At 45.6% G+C, this 17,608-nt stretch overlaps 1 protein-coding gene across 14 annotated transcripts in view; it reads right to left on the reverse strand.

Moving 5' to 3' along the window:
* Positions 1-17,608, reverse strand: part of LOC138473332 (deleted in malignant brain tumors 1 protein-like) — a 678,824-nt gene that overhangs the window by 352,556 nt on the left and 308,660 nt on the right. For all 14 annotated transcript variants that reach the window (XM_069612011.1, XM_069612008.1, XM_069612009.1 and 11 more), the window contains one exon: positions 7,810-7,830. In XM_069612011.1, the coding sequence (XP_069468112.1) occupies positions 7,810-7,830 (21 nt within the window). The remainder of the gene's footprint in view (positions 1-7,809; positions 7,831-17,608) is intronic.

Genomic DNA, 17,608 nt, shown 5'->3' on the forward strand with positions numbered 1-17,608 from the left:
CCGGGTATCAGGTCTATTTGACAGTCGTAAGACCTATGAGGAGGCAGGGAGTTAGCTTGGTCCTTCTGAAAGACGTCTTGGAATTCCTGGTATTCAGGAGGTAGTTGGGGAACCTCAGAAGAGATTGCTGCCAGTGAAACGTCAGGCCGAGGATAACAAGTGGGGATACATTCAGGAAACTGAACCGTCTTTGCTCGCCAATCGATCTGAGGATTGTGCTTCTCTAACCAAGGAATTCCTAGAATGATCTGGAACTGACGGGCCTTGATCACATCGAACACAATTTTCTCCCGGTGTCCATCTTGGCTCACTAACGTCTCTTCCTGGGTGGTGTGAGTTACTTGTCCGGAGGCTATCTCCGTGCCATCTACTGTAGTAATGACGTCTTTTACTGCCTTAGGACAAAGAGGTAGATTCATCCTTGATACCATTTCACGGTCCACATAATTGCCGATTGCTCCGCTGTCGATGTAAGCTTCAATTGCATGCAAACGATCCGGACGTTCAGGGCTAATGAGGACCATAGGCACCACGAAATGCGAAGTCACGGAACAGATTTTAACGCTCGGCAAGACGACCTCTACACTTGTCGGGCTAGGTCGTTTCCCTGCTCAGAATTTGTGGTACGGGTAACTGCAGCTCCTACAGCCTTCTTAGCTGGTTTCACTGGACAGTCTCGAAGAAAGTGCCCCGAGTTTCCGCAATAGAGGCATAATTGCAGCTGTCTTCTCCTTTCTCGCTCTTTTTGGGTTAATGGTCCTTTCATGCCCCCTATTTGCATGGGTTCCACGGTGTCAACTCCCCTAGCTAAGGTCTGCGGTTTGGAAAACACTCGGGTATCAAATCTGGAACGATCAGCCTTCCTGTTCTGTAATCTGTGGTCCAATTGAACAACTAGGTCAATATAGTCTGAGCAGTCTTGTGGAGGATTCACAACTTGAGCTAACACATCCTTGAGCTCTCCACGCAGGCCTCTGTAGAAAAGCGTAATTCTCTTATCCTCAGGCCATTGAGTTTCCACTATAAGTCTGTTGAATGATGCGATGTAAGTCAAAAGGTCTTGATTACCCTGTCGTAACGAAAGGAGTTCATTGTCCAAGGCCTGCCCTTGTGAATGTCTTGCAAACAGTTTCTCCATGCTGGACTGGAAAGCCTGGAAATTATGATGAACCGGATCATCCTGAGTGACTAAAGGGATCGACCAATCTGCGGCACTGCCACTGAGATAAGAAAGCACGAAGGCCACCTTGGCCTGATCTGTTGGGAAGGCTGCTGGCCTACATAAGAAGTGTAAGCGGCACTGGTTAATGAACACTGCAAATCTCTTTGGGTCACCAGAAAAGCGTTCGGGCGGAGCCAAGGGCACATTACCGGGTAGATTGATTTGCACTGGGTTTGTGGAGGATGCTGAAGGATAGTTTCCTCCTGAAGCGGGCAGAGGTGTTTCTCCTGCCTGCGTTTGTAGCAATTGCCTAGCGAGGTCATCTGTCCGCTCCTTGGATATAATCAGCTCTCTTCTTAGAGCGTTCGTTTCCTGACGAGCTGCATGTACTTCCGCTTTTAGTTCCCCAAGTAACTGGGCCAATTGATCGGTATCTGAGGTTTCCATTGCGCCTGGGTAGGAGTTTTGCGGTGGGCTTCGCGTTCTGTAACGCTCACCTGATTCCCACAGAGGCGCTGGTCTTGGCAGGGTGGTAACTGTATCTTGAAAAGTGAAGTGCAGGACTCGATTGGCTTCCGGGGCTGGGCCTCTTCGCACTGTGTGTCTAACTCGAAGAGTAAGATGTCTGCAGGTGAAAGAATATGGGGTTAATGACCTGGGATTGTCGGGTGTCTCTCTCTCTCCCCCTCTCACTTTTCCGTGGAGCCCCAAGGTCAACGTGCTCACCTTAGATAGGTGAATGCTGGACTCTCCATCTGCGTCTGGTGCAGGGTGCCGTTACCAGTTCCTTCACTGGGTTGAAACGTAGGCCTCTTGACTTCAGAGGATTGCTAACCGTCGTTAACTGCACGAACGGTGAGTTTCCGGGCCCCTTTAATGTCCTTACAGTCTTTAGGTGCGTGGGCACGTTAGTATGGAATAGGGCTCTGTATAATGTTCTTTTCAAATGGTGCCTTTTGTCTTGCAGGGCTCTTGAGGCGGAGATGGTGGTTTGAAGAGAGCCGGAGTTCGAGCCAGTGCATAGGAATGAAGCGCTTGGGAGTGCGTAAGCAAGTGCCTGTTGCCTGCTTTTGAAATGCACTCCAACTGTCTCTTTTCTTTTGCAGGTATGAGTTCAGATGCTGAAGAGACTCTGTAAAACGCCGGAGTATTTGCAGGCGCCTAATTGTGGAGGGCGCAATGGCGCGTGAGTAAATAGCCTGCCTAATGTCTTTCCTTTTCTCTTTCAGGTGCAGGAATGCAGCGTTGAAGAAAACCGGAATTCGAGGGTTGCCGGTAAGTAAATTCCCCACAGGAATAATTATGCTTTTGTCTTCACAGGCTTTTATAATGGCGGAGGAGCAGCGCGAAGAGTTGGTAACTGCCGATGGATCAGGTGAGGAAAGCGCTGCGAGTGAAGATTGCTGTGCTAACCTGTTGTTTCTTTGTCTTTGCAGGTGCTTCTGAAGGCTGGATACAAGAAAGGTAAGCTTTTGTTCTCACAGGTTCAGGATCGTAAGAAAGAAGACTGGAACCGACACGGTGAGCGTTCTGCTGCAGATGCAGAATAACGCGAAGCACGTTGCATCAATCGGGTGTGGTTTAAATAGCCTTGGAGTGATGAGGCGTCTTCCTCCACTGCCTCGCCCAGGAAAGAAAAGAGTTCCTGTTCTAGAAGAGTTCCAGTGTTGTATCCAGGGAGTGGAGCCTGCCCCACCCAGGTAAGAAACTAGTCCCGGCTCGTAGAGGATTCCCATATGGCTGGTAAGTAAGCAGCATGGTCTGCTGCAGGTAAGTCCACCCAAGCATCTTTATACATGTTATGAGCCCGGCGCTTCCAGTGCCGGGACCAGTGATTTTGATGAGCCTGGTGCCACCGGCGCCAGGACAAGGTCCAAAAGGACCCAATGGGGACTGGCTGGTGCCTAGGATGAAGGTTAGAGGCCTGCTTCCAAGGACGTTGGGCTGGTCCTAGCCCCTTAGAAGCAGTGATCATGACATGGAGTTCCAAAAATCAAATACACAAAGTTGACCAATTGGACATACTTACTCAAAAAGGGAGTGACCACAATATACTAAGGTTAGCATGGACCAGGAAAAAGAAAAACATGCTAACGGGCTAAACCGAATTATTGGAGATAAACCACGTAGGCAACCATTTAAGGTTAAGAAAACAAGACATCTTGACTCTAACAGAGGACTATACCAAACAATCAAGACGCACGGACAACGACACCTCCTACGACGCCTTTTTAAGTATGTATAGAACAAAAAAACAGGAGTGAAGCTGCCTTTACAAGAACCAAAACATTGCTTTAGTAAACTGGTTGTTAATAGAAGAAAGCAATTATGGCAAGACATTGCACAAATAAAGAAAAATGTAGGCAACAGTGACGATCAACTAAGTCAAATCAAAGCAAAAAAGCAAAACTGCAAGCATTGGCTCAAAGGGTTTAAACAACAATGAAACCAAGAGCAAGGAGACATTATGTTAAGTGCGATGAGACAGGCACCACACGAGAAATGTGGATCTTTATTAATAACCTAACGCTAAATCAGCAGAGCCGGATAAATAATATTGTCACCGAAAAGTAATGGATTGAGCATTATTCTAAAGTCTTTGATAGCAAGACCGAAGACGAAAAACCTCAAACTATCAAGAATGATGAACCATGGAACTTGAACTTCAAAGAAAATCAATTGGAAAACATTATAAAAGGGCTAAAAAACTCCTCAGCGGCTGGACCGGATGGACTAACCAATCTGGAATTAAAAAAGAATCCCGCTTCGTGGAGTCTGATGATTGCAGCAATATTTAACAACATTGAGCAAAGACGACAAATACCAAAATCACGGACCACAAGAATAACAGTAAAGATCTTCAAAAAAGGCCAATGAGAAGATCCATCAACCTAACGGCCAATAGCGTTATACGATGTTGTTGGGAAATTGTCTGCATCAATTCTACAAAAAAAAACTCTCAAAATGGGCAGAAAGAAGCCAAATCATTGATCCTAGACAGGCAAAATTTACTAAGGGGGCAGGGACGGAGCTAAACCTGTTCATTCTATCACTGTTAAAGCTGAACACAATGCAAACAAAAGGAAAGCTTTGCATGGCTTTCATAAATCTAAGGTAAGCTTTTGTTGGGGTGAACCAACATCTATGGTCAAAAACTCAGAAGTGGCAATGTCCATAGGTGATCCTGCAGCCAATTAAAGATCTTCATGAGAAGACGATGCCTCAAGTGAGAATAAACAATAAAGGAGCTCTAACTGCAGCAATTCCTATGAGAGGAGGAGTGAAACAAGGTTGTCCACGTGCAGTGAAACTATTTAAGTTATATATAGCGGGTCTGCCAGAGGACTTGAGAACAGCTGAGCACTTTCCACCGAAAATGAACAACACTGAGCTATCAATACTATCTTAGGCCGACAACCTGCTATTGGTAGACCAGACTCCGATTGGCCTGCAGCACTTACTGGATCAGCTTGAAAAATATATGAAGCTTAACGACCTTGTAATTAATGCCAAAAAATACAAAATAATGACGATTGGAATAAACAAGAACAAGAGAGCTAAACGGTTCAACTGGAAAATTGGCACACAGAAACTGGAAATTGCAGACGAAAATCGAATACAGTTTAACTGTCAAACAGAACTGGGTAATGGCGCTCCAATCTAAGATAAAAATGCTCTGTTCACAAGGAGCGATATTAAACAGCTGTACGGAAAATTCGCCATAATTCCCTTACAAACGTTTTACATCCAGAAAGTGATACTGATTATCACCTACGGAGGGGAAGCAGGTCTAAACTTGACTTGGAAAATTTGGTCAAAACTTGAAAGCAGGTTCTGGAAACCTTTCCTAAACCTACCTAGTAGCCTTCCAATAGCTGCCATAAGAGCTGAGCTAGGTTTACAGTCTCTGCAAATGAGCCAGTGATTGGCTACAAAATCCTCTCAGCAAAAGGGAATGGAAACAGTGCACAACTTCGAAACATGTGACAGGACAAATGGACCCAACACCTGGAAGACCTAGGCTCCGCAATAGACAAGTTATTCAAGAACCCTGAAAAAGTAAATGAAAAACTTAAGATGGAAGATTGGATAAACACACAAACAACCAGATTAGCCTTTAAATCCCATAAACATGCAGCAAAGGAACATAGGAAAAGAGATACGATACTACAATATTTGACGCAATTTCCTAGCAAGTATCATCGTGCAAAATTACTGTAAATAAGGCAAGCGGTATATCCAACAAATAAATACCTGCACACAAGAGGACACTGAGGTGTGAATAACGGACAATGTAGATTCTGCCAACTTCAAGGAGCACTTGAAACCGTAAAGCATGTGCTATTATTTTGCATAGCAGTGTATGAGGAAAGGGCGAGATACCTGACTGGGTGCATGGTCAAATACCGAACCTTATCAAATGAAGATTGGTGGAACGAATTTCTATCAGGAAACAACTCACGATTTGTGTGCGCAGGCATAAACCTATTAGAAAAGATAATAAAACAACAGAACAAAACAATAGAAGGAACCACAGACTAATATGGAAAGTTAAGGGAAACAGCGCCCCACTCTGGGCTTCTGCCTCACTAAAGACTGGAAATAGGTTGAAACAAATGTAATAGAGAGATCCTGAACGAAATGTGTGTTATTTATGAGGAAATGGAAATGTGTAAAAGGTTTTTTTATTTATTAAACCAAACCACAATAAAAAAATGTTTTTTTAAAGAAACAGCAGCACTGCAGTAAGAGTTAGACTGGATAACAGAGGTGCAATGACTCCTCCTATTTTCACCCAATACTGGGCTGAAATAGGGATGTGGCTTTGTGCTCATTTTAATATCTATCTAACTGACTTTCAAGACAGGCTAAAGGATGTGCCAACATTTCCACCTAAATTCAGGGATGCGCACCTACCATCATTAACATATGGCAATTAGCTAATTCTATTAAATCACAAACCCGTTAGCTTTGGAAGTTTATGTGCAGGAAAAGTTATGATTTCTTTCTAACAAAAAGTATACCACTTAAGTATAAGTCCTGGTACCTTGCTAATTTCAGATTTGAAGTGGTGACAGAAATAAAATACATAGGTCTAGAAATCTTTGCAACACCCTCAATGTGCAAAGTAATGGCAGTAAGGGAAAAAGGGCAATGGTTTTGGGAGCTTCAATATGCGACGTAGATGTTAAACTAGATGGCTTCTCATTTATTCCGCTAATAAATCTTCATAAGCAAAAATGTATTACAGCCATTAGATATGGCCAGGAAATGTTTTCATCTGGTCTTGATGATACTCTGGAAAAAATTTAAGGATCTTTTTGGAGGATCATTCTAGGACTTCCACGCAATGTCTCAATCGCATTATTGCAAACAGAATTGAGACTAGTTCCTTGGCCTCTACTAGGTCTCTGCCTGACTATTTTCTGCTTCTCGATATTTCTTTCTTTGAGATTTAATGCAGCCGATGGCCAAATAAGTTATTAAGTACAATTGGTTGGAAACATTTGATGGTATTAATAACCTACCTATGTATATACGAATATCTTAATAAACTGTTCTATATTATTTTAGGTAATTAGGTAATTATTTTTATATACAACAACAAACTATGTATTATAAACTTCTGGTGATGTATTGATAACGGGTATTAAGTCTGTGAACCGAGTGTATGAGGTTTAATTGTAACCATAAGACACTCTATAATAAAATAATGTTAAATCCTGAAGCCCGGATGTTTCCATAGAATTCTGGATTTCAACTCTATTTTGACCTTGTCAAAATCCTTTGGAAACTAAACACATCTGCTGAACAACATTACCTGCAACCAACCACTTTGATCAACAAACAGGAGGCCAGTCTAGTAGAACTGCTGCCTGAGTTGTATAACACCTCAGTAGCATCCGGATTGATCCCAACCTCGCTTGATACAATTACTGTAACACCAGTCCAAACAGTGGAAATCCCTCTTCTGGAGATAGCTGAAAATCTTAATATATAGACATGCCTTTCATGACTAAAATGTTGGAAAAAACTACCAACACCCAACTTTGAAACTGTATTTACTTCCTGTACAAGCGCCTAACAAGCGAACAATAAAAATTAAAAAAAACAGTGAGGAGAGCCCCCTATTCAATTTGGCCTTGTTGGAGTATGGAAACAATTATCCTTTCCAAGGACTTTTTTTTATTATCGGCACTTGGGCAGGATGTCAGGAAACCATCATCAACATTGTCTTTTTTTCTATTCGTTAAGGTTCGTCACACTGAATGCACATGCTTTCTCATGTTTGCAATTGTTAAAATGGGTCATGTGCTTATACTAGATCAGAAGTCCCCTCGTCATCGCCAATGATGCCGGTGACTCGCCGCCTGTTCTTATTCTGATTCCAACACGGATAAAGGACCAGGGCATGCTCCTGCTTATTTTCATGATGCCAGGAAATCATTGCAAGCTAAGTGTTGTGATTGGGACAAAAGGGGCAGCACGCAAAGAGATTCTTGGACCCCTTCATTTTCATGGTTTGTGAGCAAGGTACATTTCTTTGTGCTTATGGCTACAAAACCCTTAAAAATGGCCCTGTCACCAGCGATGACCATGTCTAAGGCGGCGTGGAATAGAGGTGATGATGGAGGTGTTCCTCTTACCTGGGCGTGTTGTTGAAGTCACTGTTGGGATAGAAAGAGAAGAGATGAGTTACCTTCCACGGAGGACCATGAACGCTTACTCAGGTAAAACGCCAAGCAGAGTGATCTACACTCCATGGAGCACACCTGGAGCGCCATAGCCATGGTGGCGTGGCAGCAATAAGCACTCTGCATAGCGAGCTACCAACATTGTTATTATTATTATTAAAATAATATGATCAATAACAATAATTATTATAAACAGGTTAGAGGTCATGCGTTCTGAATGGCAGCTCATCAAGTGTATTATTATTAAAACAGTAATGAAGAAATAGTATTCTGCATGGAAGAGGATTTGACTCAGGTTCTGGGACACCGAAAATTGTGGTTTATCTGAACTCACATTGCCACAGCCAAGGGAGACGCAGGAAGGGACATTGGGCCTCATTACGAGTTCAGAGGTATTTCGGAGGTAACTCCTCTGGGATACCACCAAATGGATTTACAGTTATCACTATTTGGTCCCATGGATTTACCACGGGATTACAAGTGGTGATAGGCAGTGTAAATCCCAATTTTCTGGTGTCCATAGGATTCCATTGGGGATTTCTGGTGGAATTACCACGGGTGGAATTACAAGTGCTAATTCTGCCGATTATTTGGAGGAAAAGTGGAGGATTCACCTCCAGCATCATTACCACTCATAACTCCACTGGTGGTAATTCTGCCAAAACTTGTAATGTGGCGTTGTGGGAAAAAAGGAGGTAACGGAATTACCTCCACTTTTTTCCCACACAGCCAAACCTGTAATGAGGCCCATCTATCTTTTTTTTTCACTTTGTATTTATTAAGCTTTTCAACAATCAACATTTCCGCAAGTAAATATCTGACGTTAATCAAAGAATACACACCACAAAGAAAAAACACTTTAAACCCGTTCACTCCCCCTCCCCCCAACCCCTCATCCCAGACCCCCCCCCCCCCACCAAACCACGAGCTACACGGGATTCAGAAAGCAAACAGTACACGAGGATTAGAGTTAAGGCACAATACATAGTGAGACTTTTCAGCAACACATCAGCGACAGTGGGGTCCCAGGAGCGCACCATAAATCTCGTGGCGTGCCAGGCTACTAGCCACCCTCCCCCGACTTCGGGCCTCCCCCCATGCCTGGGAAATCTACAGCTTCAGGGCTTCACAGTCCGCACTTAACAGCACAATATTCCATTCCTGTAGGAAAGAAGACGTTATCATTGGTTATAGCCGTACATTTCTCGTATGTAAAAATTGCCAGAAGTTTATTGAGCCACTCTGCCTCCGTAGGGGCATGGGGACTTTTCCATTTTTGGGCCAGGGCCATTCTCCCAGCTCTTAACATAGCCCCCGCCACCCTAGAGAAAGGTAGCGCCTCATTCTCGGGTATGGGAGTGCCCAGAAGGATCTCCATGGGGTGAAGAGAGGGGCACGTTACCAGGATGCCCTTAATCCAACTAAGCAGTTCCGCTCAGTAGACCTGAATGACCGGACATTCCCACCACATGTGGAACCACGCCCTGGGACACATTGGAGACACATTAGCAAACATTTTAGATAAGGTGACGGGGGGCAGTGCCAAGAATGGAGAATCTTGAAGTTATGTTCCATTGCTGCAGTATACAACCCCCCCAAAAAGTTGCCCTGAAGATTGCCTTCCATGTGTGATCATCAAGGACCACGTCCAGCCTCTCCTCCCAGGTTCGCTTAAACGATTGCATACCCTCTAAGTTAGCTGCAACCAGCACATTGTAAATCTTGGAGAGAGATCCCTTCCTGGACTTAGCTTCCACAAAATCTTTTTCAAAGGGAGTCAGAGGACGGGATAGGGCCGCCACCCAGACGGCCTCGGTGAGAATACCCTTAAGCCGCAGGTAATCAAAGATGGAAATCCTTTTTTCCTGCAGCCCTTCCGACAACTGAGCAAACTCAATAAATCCGCCTTGATGAAAGAGTTGTGCAGCCCTCTCCACCCCCTGATCCGACCACGATTGCTTCTCCCGAAACCCTCTGGTCCCTAAATTAAGCGGGAGGCCCCAAAGAGAAGAAAGGGGGGGAAGGCCAAGAAGAAAGGAGTTTATTGTCTCTATTCGGCTTCAATGTCGCCCACAGAACCGACAGGATTGGGTGAGATTTAGCCACCACTGGTAGGGAGCAAGGGGGGGCCCAGAGTAAGTCCCTGACTTTATACGGGTGGACCTGAACGTCCTCAACATAGGTCCAGTACATCCTAAGATCATCCCTGAGATGTTCCAGCATCACCCGCAGCTGGGCTGCCTTGTATTATAGTTAAAAATCAGGCAGTCCAAACACCCCGAAGGACTTTGGAAGGGTCAAGGTGGCGTATTTCAATTTAGCCCTCTTTCCACTCCAAACAAAACAGAGAAGGCGAGAATGCAGTAATTCAAAAAAGGAGTCCGGAACAATGCAAGGAAGGGAACAAAAAGAGATAAAGAAGCCGGGGGAGTATATTCATTTTTACCGAGACCATACGCCCAAACCAGGAAAGAGTGAGAGGAGCCCATTTAACCAAGTCATTAAAAATCTAAGCTTGAACGGGAAGAAAGTTTAACTCATAGACTTTACCTAGGTCTCTCGGGATATTAGTGCCTAGATATCTAGTGCTTTCGCTCTCTACCCTCATCCCCAGCACCTCTGTTTTACCACTGATCTCTTGGTCCAGTCTACCCATCGGCATAATGCAAGATTTAGATACATTAATCTTAAGCCCGGAGAACGCCCCAAAGTGACGAATTAAGCCTAACAAATGCGGAAGGGAGTCGTGAAGCCTGGTCAGATATGCCAAGATATCGTCCGCGGAAAGGGATAACTTGAATTCGCAGTCCCCACACCGCACCCCAGAAACACCTCCGTCGGCTCTAACCGCAATGGCAAAGGGCTCCATTGCGAGAGCATACAAAAGGGGGGAGAGGTGGCACCCCTGGCGTGTACCTCTACAGAGCGAAAAACCCGCCGAGGTACAACCGTTTACCAATACCTGCGCTGAGGGACCGTTATACAGGGCCGAAACCCACCCACAGAATTTGTCACCGAGGCCCATCTTACGAAGCACCCTCCCCATGTAAGGCCATTCCACACGGTCGAAGGCCTTTTCAGAATCCAGCGAGAGGAGGTAGGCCTCCGATTCCCGCTTCGACACCTTATACATGAGGCCCAGAGTTTTCCTAATATTGTCAGAGCCTTGTCGCCCGGGGATAAAACCAACTTGATCTCCATGGACTAGAGATGGGAGGAATCTAGATAACCTATTCGCCAGGAGTTTAGTTAGTATTTTAACGTCTATATTAAGAAGGGAAATGGGGCTATAGGACTGACAAAGCGAGGGATCCTTCCCTTCCTTCGGGGGAACCACTATAAGAGCTGACATCATGGTGTGGGGAAGGAAACCAGTGTCCAAAGGGTTTATTATACACCTTTGCTAGAAAGGGGGCCAGCGTGGACCGAAAAGTCTTAAAAAAACGGAAAAAGAACCCGTCATCTCCTGGAGCTGTACCGCTCTTCAAAGACGAGATAGCGTCAATAACTTCCTGGGGCAAAATAGGGAGCTCCAAGGAGTCTGAGCCCTCTCGAGCGAGACAGGGGATTGGGAGAGAGTCCAGGAACCGGTCCACTTCAGTCCCATCCCCAGCGTACTCAGAAGTATAGAGCCTTTCGTAATACTGCCTAAACTGTTCTGCTTTTTGGATGTCTTGTAAAATTTTCTCCCCCTCCTGGCCAGAGATAAAGTTAACACGTCTGCTATTGTGAAGTTCCCTCAGCCTCCAAGCCAAAATCTTGTCTGCCTTTTCCCCTTTCTCCATATAACGCTGTTTTAAAAACATGAGCTTTTTCTCCGTCTGACCCACAAGGAGGGCGGACAGTTTCGCCCTAAGATTCTGGAGCTCCTCAAGCTTGCCTGGGCCCATCTGCGTTTTCAACTTACCCCCGGTTGGATGGCAGAAATTTGCTCCCTCAACTTGAGCTCCTCTCTAGCCCTTTCCTTCTTTCTCCTGGCTCCCATCTCCATCAGGACACCCCTGATCGTGGCCTTAAATGCATCCCAAACACCTCTAGTTTCCACTTCCCCAGCGTCGTTCAGGAGGAAGAATTCTTTGATAGTGGCCAAGAGGGACTGCCTCAACTCCCTATCTATTAGCAAGGAGTCGTTACATACCTACTGTGATTTACTCGGGGCCGCGGGAGGGACACCCAAGTTGACTCAGACTAGATCGTGATCAGACCAAGGGACGGTCTCCACACCAAAATCAGAAATGCAGTCACGGATCGAGGAATCTACCAGCACATAATCAATCCTAGAGAATGATTGATGCACTCTGGAGTAGTAAGTATAGAGAGATTCCCGCTTATGCCCAACAGGGTGCGCCCCGACCAAGCCCAATTCCTCATTAACCCGGCGGAATGAGTCCGCCAACTTCATTTGGGACCTAAGATCGGGGCAAGGCTTGGGGGATTTCGTATCTTTATCCAGACACAGAATCATATTAAAGTCCCCCCCAACTATTAACGCCCCTTCTGCAAATCCTCTAATTTTGTCCCCCATCCCTTGCCAAAAAACATCCTGCCCTTCATTCAGGGCATACACACCCACAAGAGTGAAGAGACGACCTTTCACCTCTCCCTTGACCATAATATAGCACCCTTCGGAATTGGTTCTGTGAGCCCTGAGGGAGAAGTGAGCATTTGGGGAAACCAAAAGGGCAACCCCTCGCCTTTTTGCCCCATATGAAGACCGAAACACATGCTGGATAGCTTTGGATCTGAACATAGGTTCTCTCCCCTTAACCCAGTGGGACTCCTGCAAAAAGCGAAAATTAAGTTTCAGCCTTGCAAATTCCCTCAACACCAACGATCTCTTAGTCGGAGAGTTCAAGCCTCGCCCGTTCAGGGACACCACCGATAAGAGCTGGATAGAATCAACCATTAGAAAAGACAAGTAGCTCATCCGCCTCCCGTAGGAGGCTGTCATGAGGGCCCAGTCCCTTGTCCTCAGTGCATGTGTGTAAACCAGGTAAAGTCCTACAAAACCCCTGAATCCAAGTAGCCCCAAACCTCCCTCCCCCAACAGAACCAACACCCCCCACTCTTCCTATACATGAGCGCCTGGTAAGACTGCGACATCCAACCGCAGAGCCCTTAGGCCACCAAGGACCGCCTCCACCTGGGCGAAAATCCCCACTAGGCAACACAATATTCTGAGCCCCCCGCTGCAAGAACAAAACCGAGCATGTTACACCGGCCCAACAGCCGAACACCCGATCCCAAAACACTTAGGCACAATTTTAGAACAAAACCTGCTTCCCAGTTATTTCGTAGGCTGCCCTGGAGAAGGCGGAGTCATCTTTCTGTACTTCGGATGCATCGCCGACCTGCAAACTCTGAGGATTCTTTTTGACCTCCTTTGTCTGGACTTTCACCCACTTTAACATGCCTTGAGGGAGAGTCCCCAAGAGCTCACTCATCACTCTCTGAATGTCGGGCTCCGCAGTGAGGGAGTACTTATACTCATCCACCTCAAAAGAGAGCGAAAACGGGTGACCCCACCTGTACCGCACTCCCTTGGTTTGCAGCCACTTTGTCAAGGGCCCGCATAGTCTCCGTCGCACAAGAGTAAGCCCCGAAAGGTCTTGATAAATGGATGTTTAGCAGCGTTCCAGTCAATTGGTCCTTTCTTCGAGCAAACTCCAGGATCTTGGTTTTCTCCACATAGTAGTGGAACTTCACAAGGATAGACCGAGGTCCGCCAGCGCGACCTCCCGATCTATGGGCCCTGTCAATGGTAGGAACGCTGGTATTTTCTCCATCGAACAAAGTACTTATAATTGCCTTGACCTTTCTCACGGTGTCCGCCTGCGTCTCCCCTTCCTGCTCCGGGATACCAATGAACCTCAAGTTGGCGCATCGCTCTCTATTTTTTAGGTCGTTCAATTTGAGGGTAACCTTCTCCTCCCTTCTTTCCAGCTCTGCCAGCCGCATATCAAACTGCGTTTTGAAAAGTTCGGCCGAGGATTGATTGGCCTCCAGGGCCTGGACTCGGTCCTCCACGCCATCCACCTTCTTGTCAAGGGAGTCCAGCCTTCTGCCTATGTCCGCCCTGAAACATCGAATCTCCTCCAGCAGGGCTGCCATGCTGCGACTCATTGACTGAGTTTCTGTTGCTTCAGATTGGTTTGTATCCTGCATGGTGAACCCCCCCTCTGTTTGCTTGGGAGAGCGCCGAAACCTCTGTAGGGCCTGCGCCCAGTCCATACAAGACGTAGCAGGCGCACCCACGGAATGTAGAGCTGGAGACCCTGGGGGGGGCAACAGAGTCCAAATCCCGGGGCCAGCCGATCAGGCCACTGTGCACCACACACGCCTCCCCTCTTTCTCCTGCAGCTCTGAGGCCGGAATTCACACCTCAGGCCAGCCACACCGTGATCCACTACCCGGTAAACCTCCTCTTTCCAACCTGCCACGAGAGGCCACCGAGCATTGGCCACCCCCACAAGGGGGGGGCGTCTAAGAATAAACACTGGCGAAGAGTGCTCCCCCCCCGAGCTCCTTGCATATGCGAACGATCAGCGACCGGGACCCCCTCACCAAAAGCAAAGTCTGAGTCACTGCCCGAGGGAAGCGCCAAAGTCCATAGAACTGCCAAATAGATGTTCCAGTGATTGGACACGGGAGAGTTCAAACATACAAGATGCTTTTACGGCCCCATGGATAGTGGCACAGGACCATCATGGGAAATTGCTGTAACAGTGGGCAATAGTGTGTCTGGGCAGTAATTAGAGAAGCAGGGAAAGGCCCATAGGAGACACGGGCCGCAAGCCTCAACAGTAGCCCCACAGGCTGTATTCACAAAATTAGTCCAAGCTTGTCCAGCCACACAGAGAGTGCTATCTTCGGCACCTCTTCCAGCTACGGGATCACTTCCACTACAGGGGAACTCCTTCCCACTCACCACCCCAGGGAGGGGGTCTCTCCAGCCCTTTCACACAGGGGGGGGCAGCTGGCCACCCGTGACTTGTGCACCGACTGAGAGGCCCCCCCACACCCTCACCTGCACTCCTCTCCTTCACTAGGGTGCGTGGCCGCCGGAGACCGTGGGAGATCTCCAGAATGCGAAACAACACCTCCTCTGCCCGCCACACCTCCAGGACAATGAGGAGGCAGAGACCTCCCCCGGGCCTCAGACCGCCGCCAATTCCTCTGTCTCCGGGCACCGGCAGCGCCTGGGCTTAAGCACCCTGTAGTCACCAGGCTCTCCACACCAGGACGACTGTCAAGCCGCGTCCGATGCTATTTTGGTGTTGATGCAGAAGGGAAAGAAAGGTGGAAAAGAGGTTTTCCCTTCTTCCCTTCTGGAAGAGGTTATCCAGAGGGAGATGAGCATCGTTTGTGGAAAGGTCTTACTATGGATCAATGTGAATGTTCTATTCCTTGAAAGCTCTAACATTGTGATACCAAAGAAGGCTACTGAAGTTGTTGTTATTCTAATCTGAAAGTTACCATAGAAACACTTTTCTGTTCTGGAGTTGAAGAAGTAGACAGGCAGACGAGTGTACCCGTAGGGCAAGATGTGATTGCCCAGAAGAAAGCTGGTGAAAGGGTAAACGAGGTAGTAGAAGGTGCAAGTGCTAAAGAGTGGTACTAATAGAAAACAACATGTTGAGTTGTGACATTAAGACTTATACTGTAACTTTGTGTTAAACCAGATTTATTTGTCTTCTTTTTTGAACTGTGAAGAAAACCCTTGTTTGGATCTGGAGAAGGGAGTTCTCCCAGACCACTACAAGAGACATTGATCACCTTGTGAAACAGGTTATATGTTATATATATATATTGGTTGAATTAAGTTTCCATATCATTCATTTTGCTTTGGTTGTTGTATAGGTGTGAGGGTTAAATATCCAGTGGATAGAGTGTTCCCTTTAGTTTACTTTAGGCAGGGAAATCCTTGTCAGGGTAGGGATAGTGAGGTGTTTATTCAACCTTTTGTATTAAAATAAATGCCAAAAATTGAAATCTCTTCACAAAGATGCCCGCCTCACATTTGTGACCCCTCACAGCCGGTAAAATAGCTCAGTCGGTTGAGTGCTTGCTGCTGTGATCTGAGTGTGATCTACAGGTTGCAGGTTTGAATTCCGGCAAGGCGAACTCAGCCTTTCATCCTTTCGAGGTCGATAAATGAGTACCAACTTTGGTTAGGTGATAATTGTATGTAAATATGTTTTTTGTACATCGCTTTGCCAAAAGCGCTATATAAAATAACACATTGTTAATGCTTATAGTGAATAAGACTGCTCCTATAACGTCCACATTGTAGCAGTAATGATAATAATAACAAAACTAGCAATAATAATAGCGTGATAAAAACCATAAAAGATCACAATGTATAATAGTAACAACAATAATAAAAATACAAAAATCTGACACGGTCACTTAGTTATCATTGCTGGAAGTTTACCTCCAGTTCAGAGCCACACGAGCAAGGCTTTGTGGGTATGCAAATTAGCTCAAATGCAAACATTTTGTTCCAGAAAGTTGTCTTTGTCTTTCAGGGGAGTGCTACTTTATACATATCTTAATCAACGCAAGACAAGCATTTCTCAAGACTGCAAACAGCTACATACCTGGTTTTACTCTTAAGGATCATAACCCCAGTATAGTCTGACATTCTTGTGCTGGAGCATTTTAAGAGCCATGTAATACAAAGTCAATTTTCTCTAGCACAAGGCTTGCATTCAGCTAATTTCCGTAACCACAATACATTGTTGATGTGGCTCTGCACTAGGTGGTGTTTTGGCGTTAGTGAATTGGCGCCCAATGGATTATTCTACTTTCACAGTTCAGGTGAGCATTTCTTTCTCCAAGTCTTTTTAAAGCCACCATAACGTTTGCTGGTGTTATATATATATTCCCAAAATAAGGCGGTGAAGCCTTCATTGTATGGAGCTGCACTACCATCAATCTGGAATAACACAAAACCGCGGCTCCAATTTCTGCAGGTAAAGCTTCAGGAACTCGAAAAAAACTGCCCTTCAAAATGTGTACAAAGGTAGAAAAAAAGGTTTTATTTAATACTGGCAGTTTTAAAAGAAGGCTTCCCAAGTTTAGAGAGGTTGGCTGACGCGTTTCGCCACACTCCTGTGGCTTGTTTACAATTACTCCTGCCAATAGTTGGAGTCCGAATTTAAACACACAAAATTAATTAGCAAACAGTGAAAAGGTGACTTACTGGCTGTTACAAATGCAGTCAGCCATTTTGGAACGGGTTCATACAACTTTCAATACGTGCATTCAATAGATGTTAGTATCACGGCAACAAAGCTTCATTATTAGATAAATTAGAAGGTATCCCAGATGTTACTATTTGCATCCATAGTGAATTCTAAATGTTGTGAATATTTGGACAGTAGGCTATTAATTTAGCCGCATCAAAACGAGCCGTCATATAAAGTATCAGTGCATAGTGCAAAAAAGAAAAAAGACAAATCATTTTGCTAAAAGCATATGCTTATGGTAAAGTGCAAGTGCCTCATTTGATTATAATGGCCATATCCATGATATTCACAATCACTGATAAAAACCCTGCATAATACTTCCAACGTATCGACGCATAATTCATTGCGAAGCATCATGTTTGTACAGCTTCGTACAGCATCACCATAATCCATATAGACATGTTCATGCTGTTAATTAAAAAAGAGATCAGACCTTTCCATTAATAAGAATAAATACTAATGTGTCCAATGCGGTATAAAGTACATGGACAATATGAGAA

This window comes from Ambystoma mexicanum, chromosome 8 (genome assembly GCF_040938575.1).
Source record: "Ambystoma mexicanum isolate Mex_15411 chromosome 8, UKY_AmexF1_1, whole genome shotgun sequence".
Lineage (NCBI taxonomy): Eukaryota > Metazoa > Chordata > Amphibia > Caudata > Ambystomatidae > Ambystoma > Ambystoma mexicanum.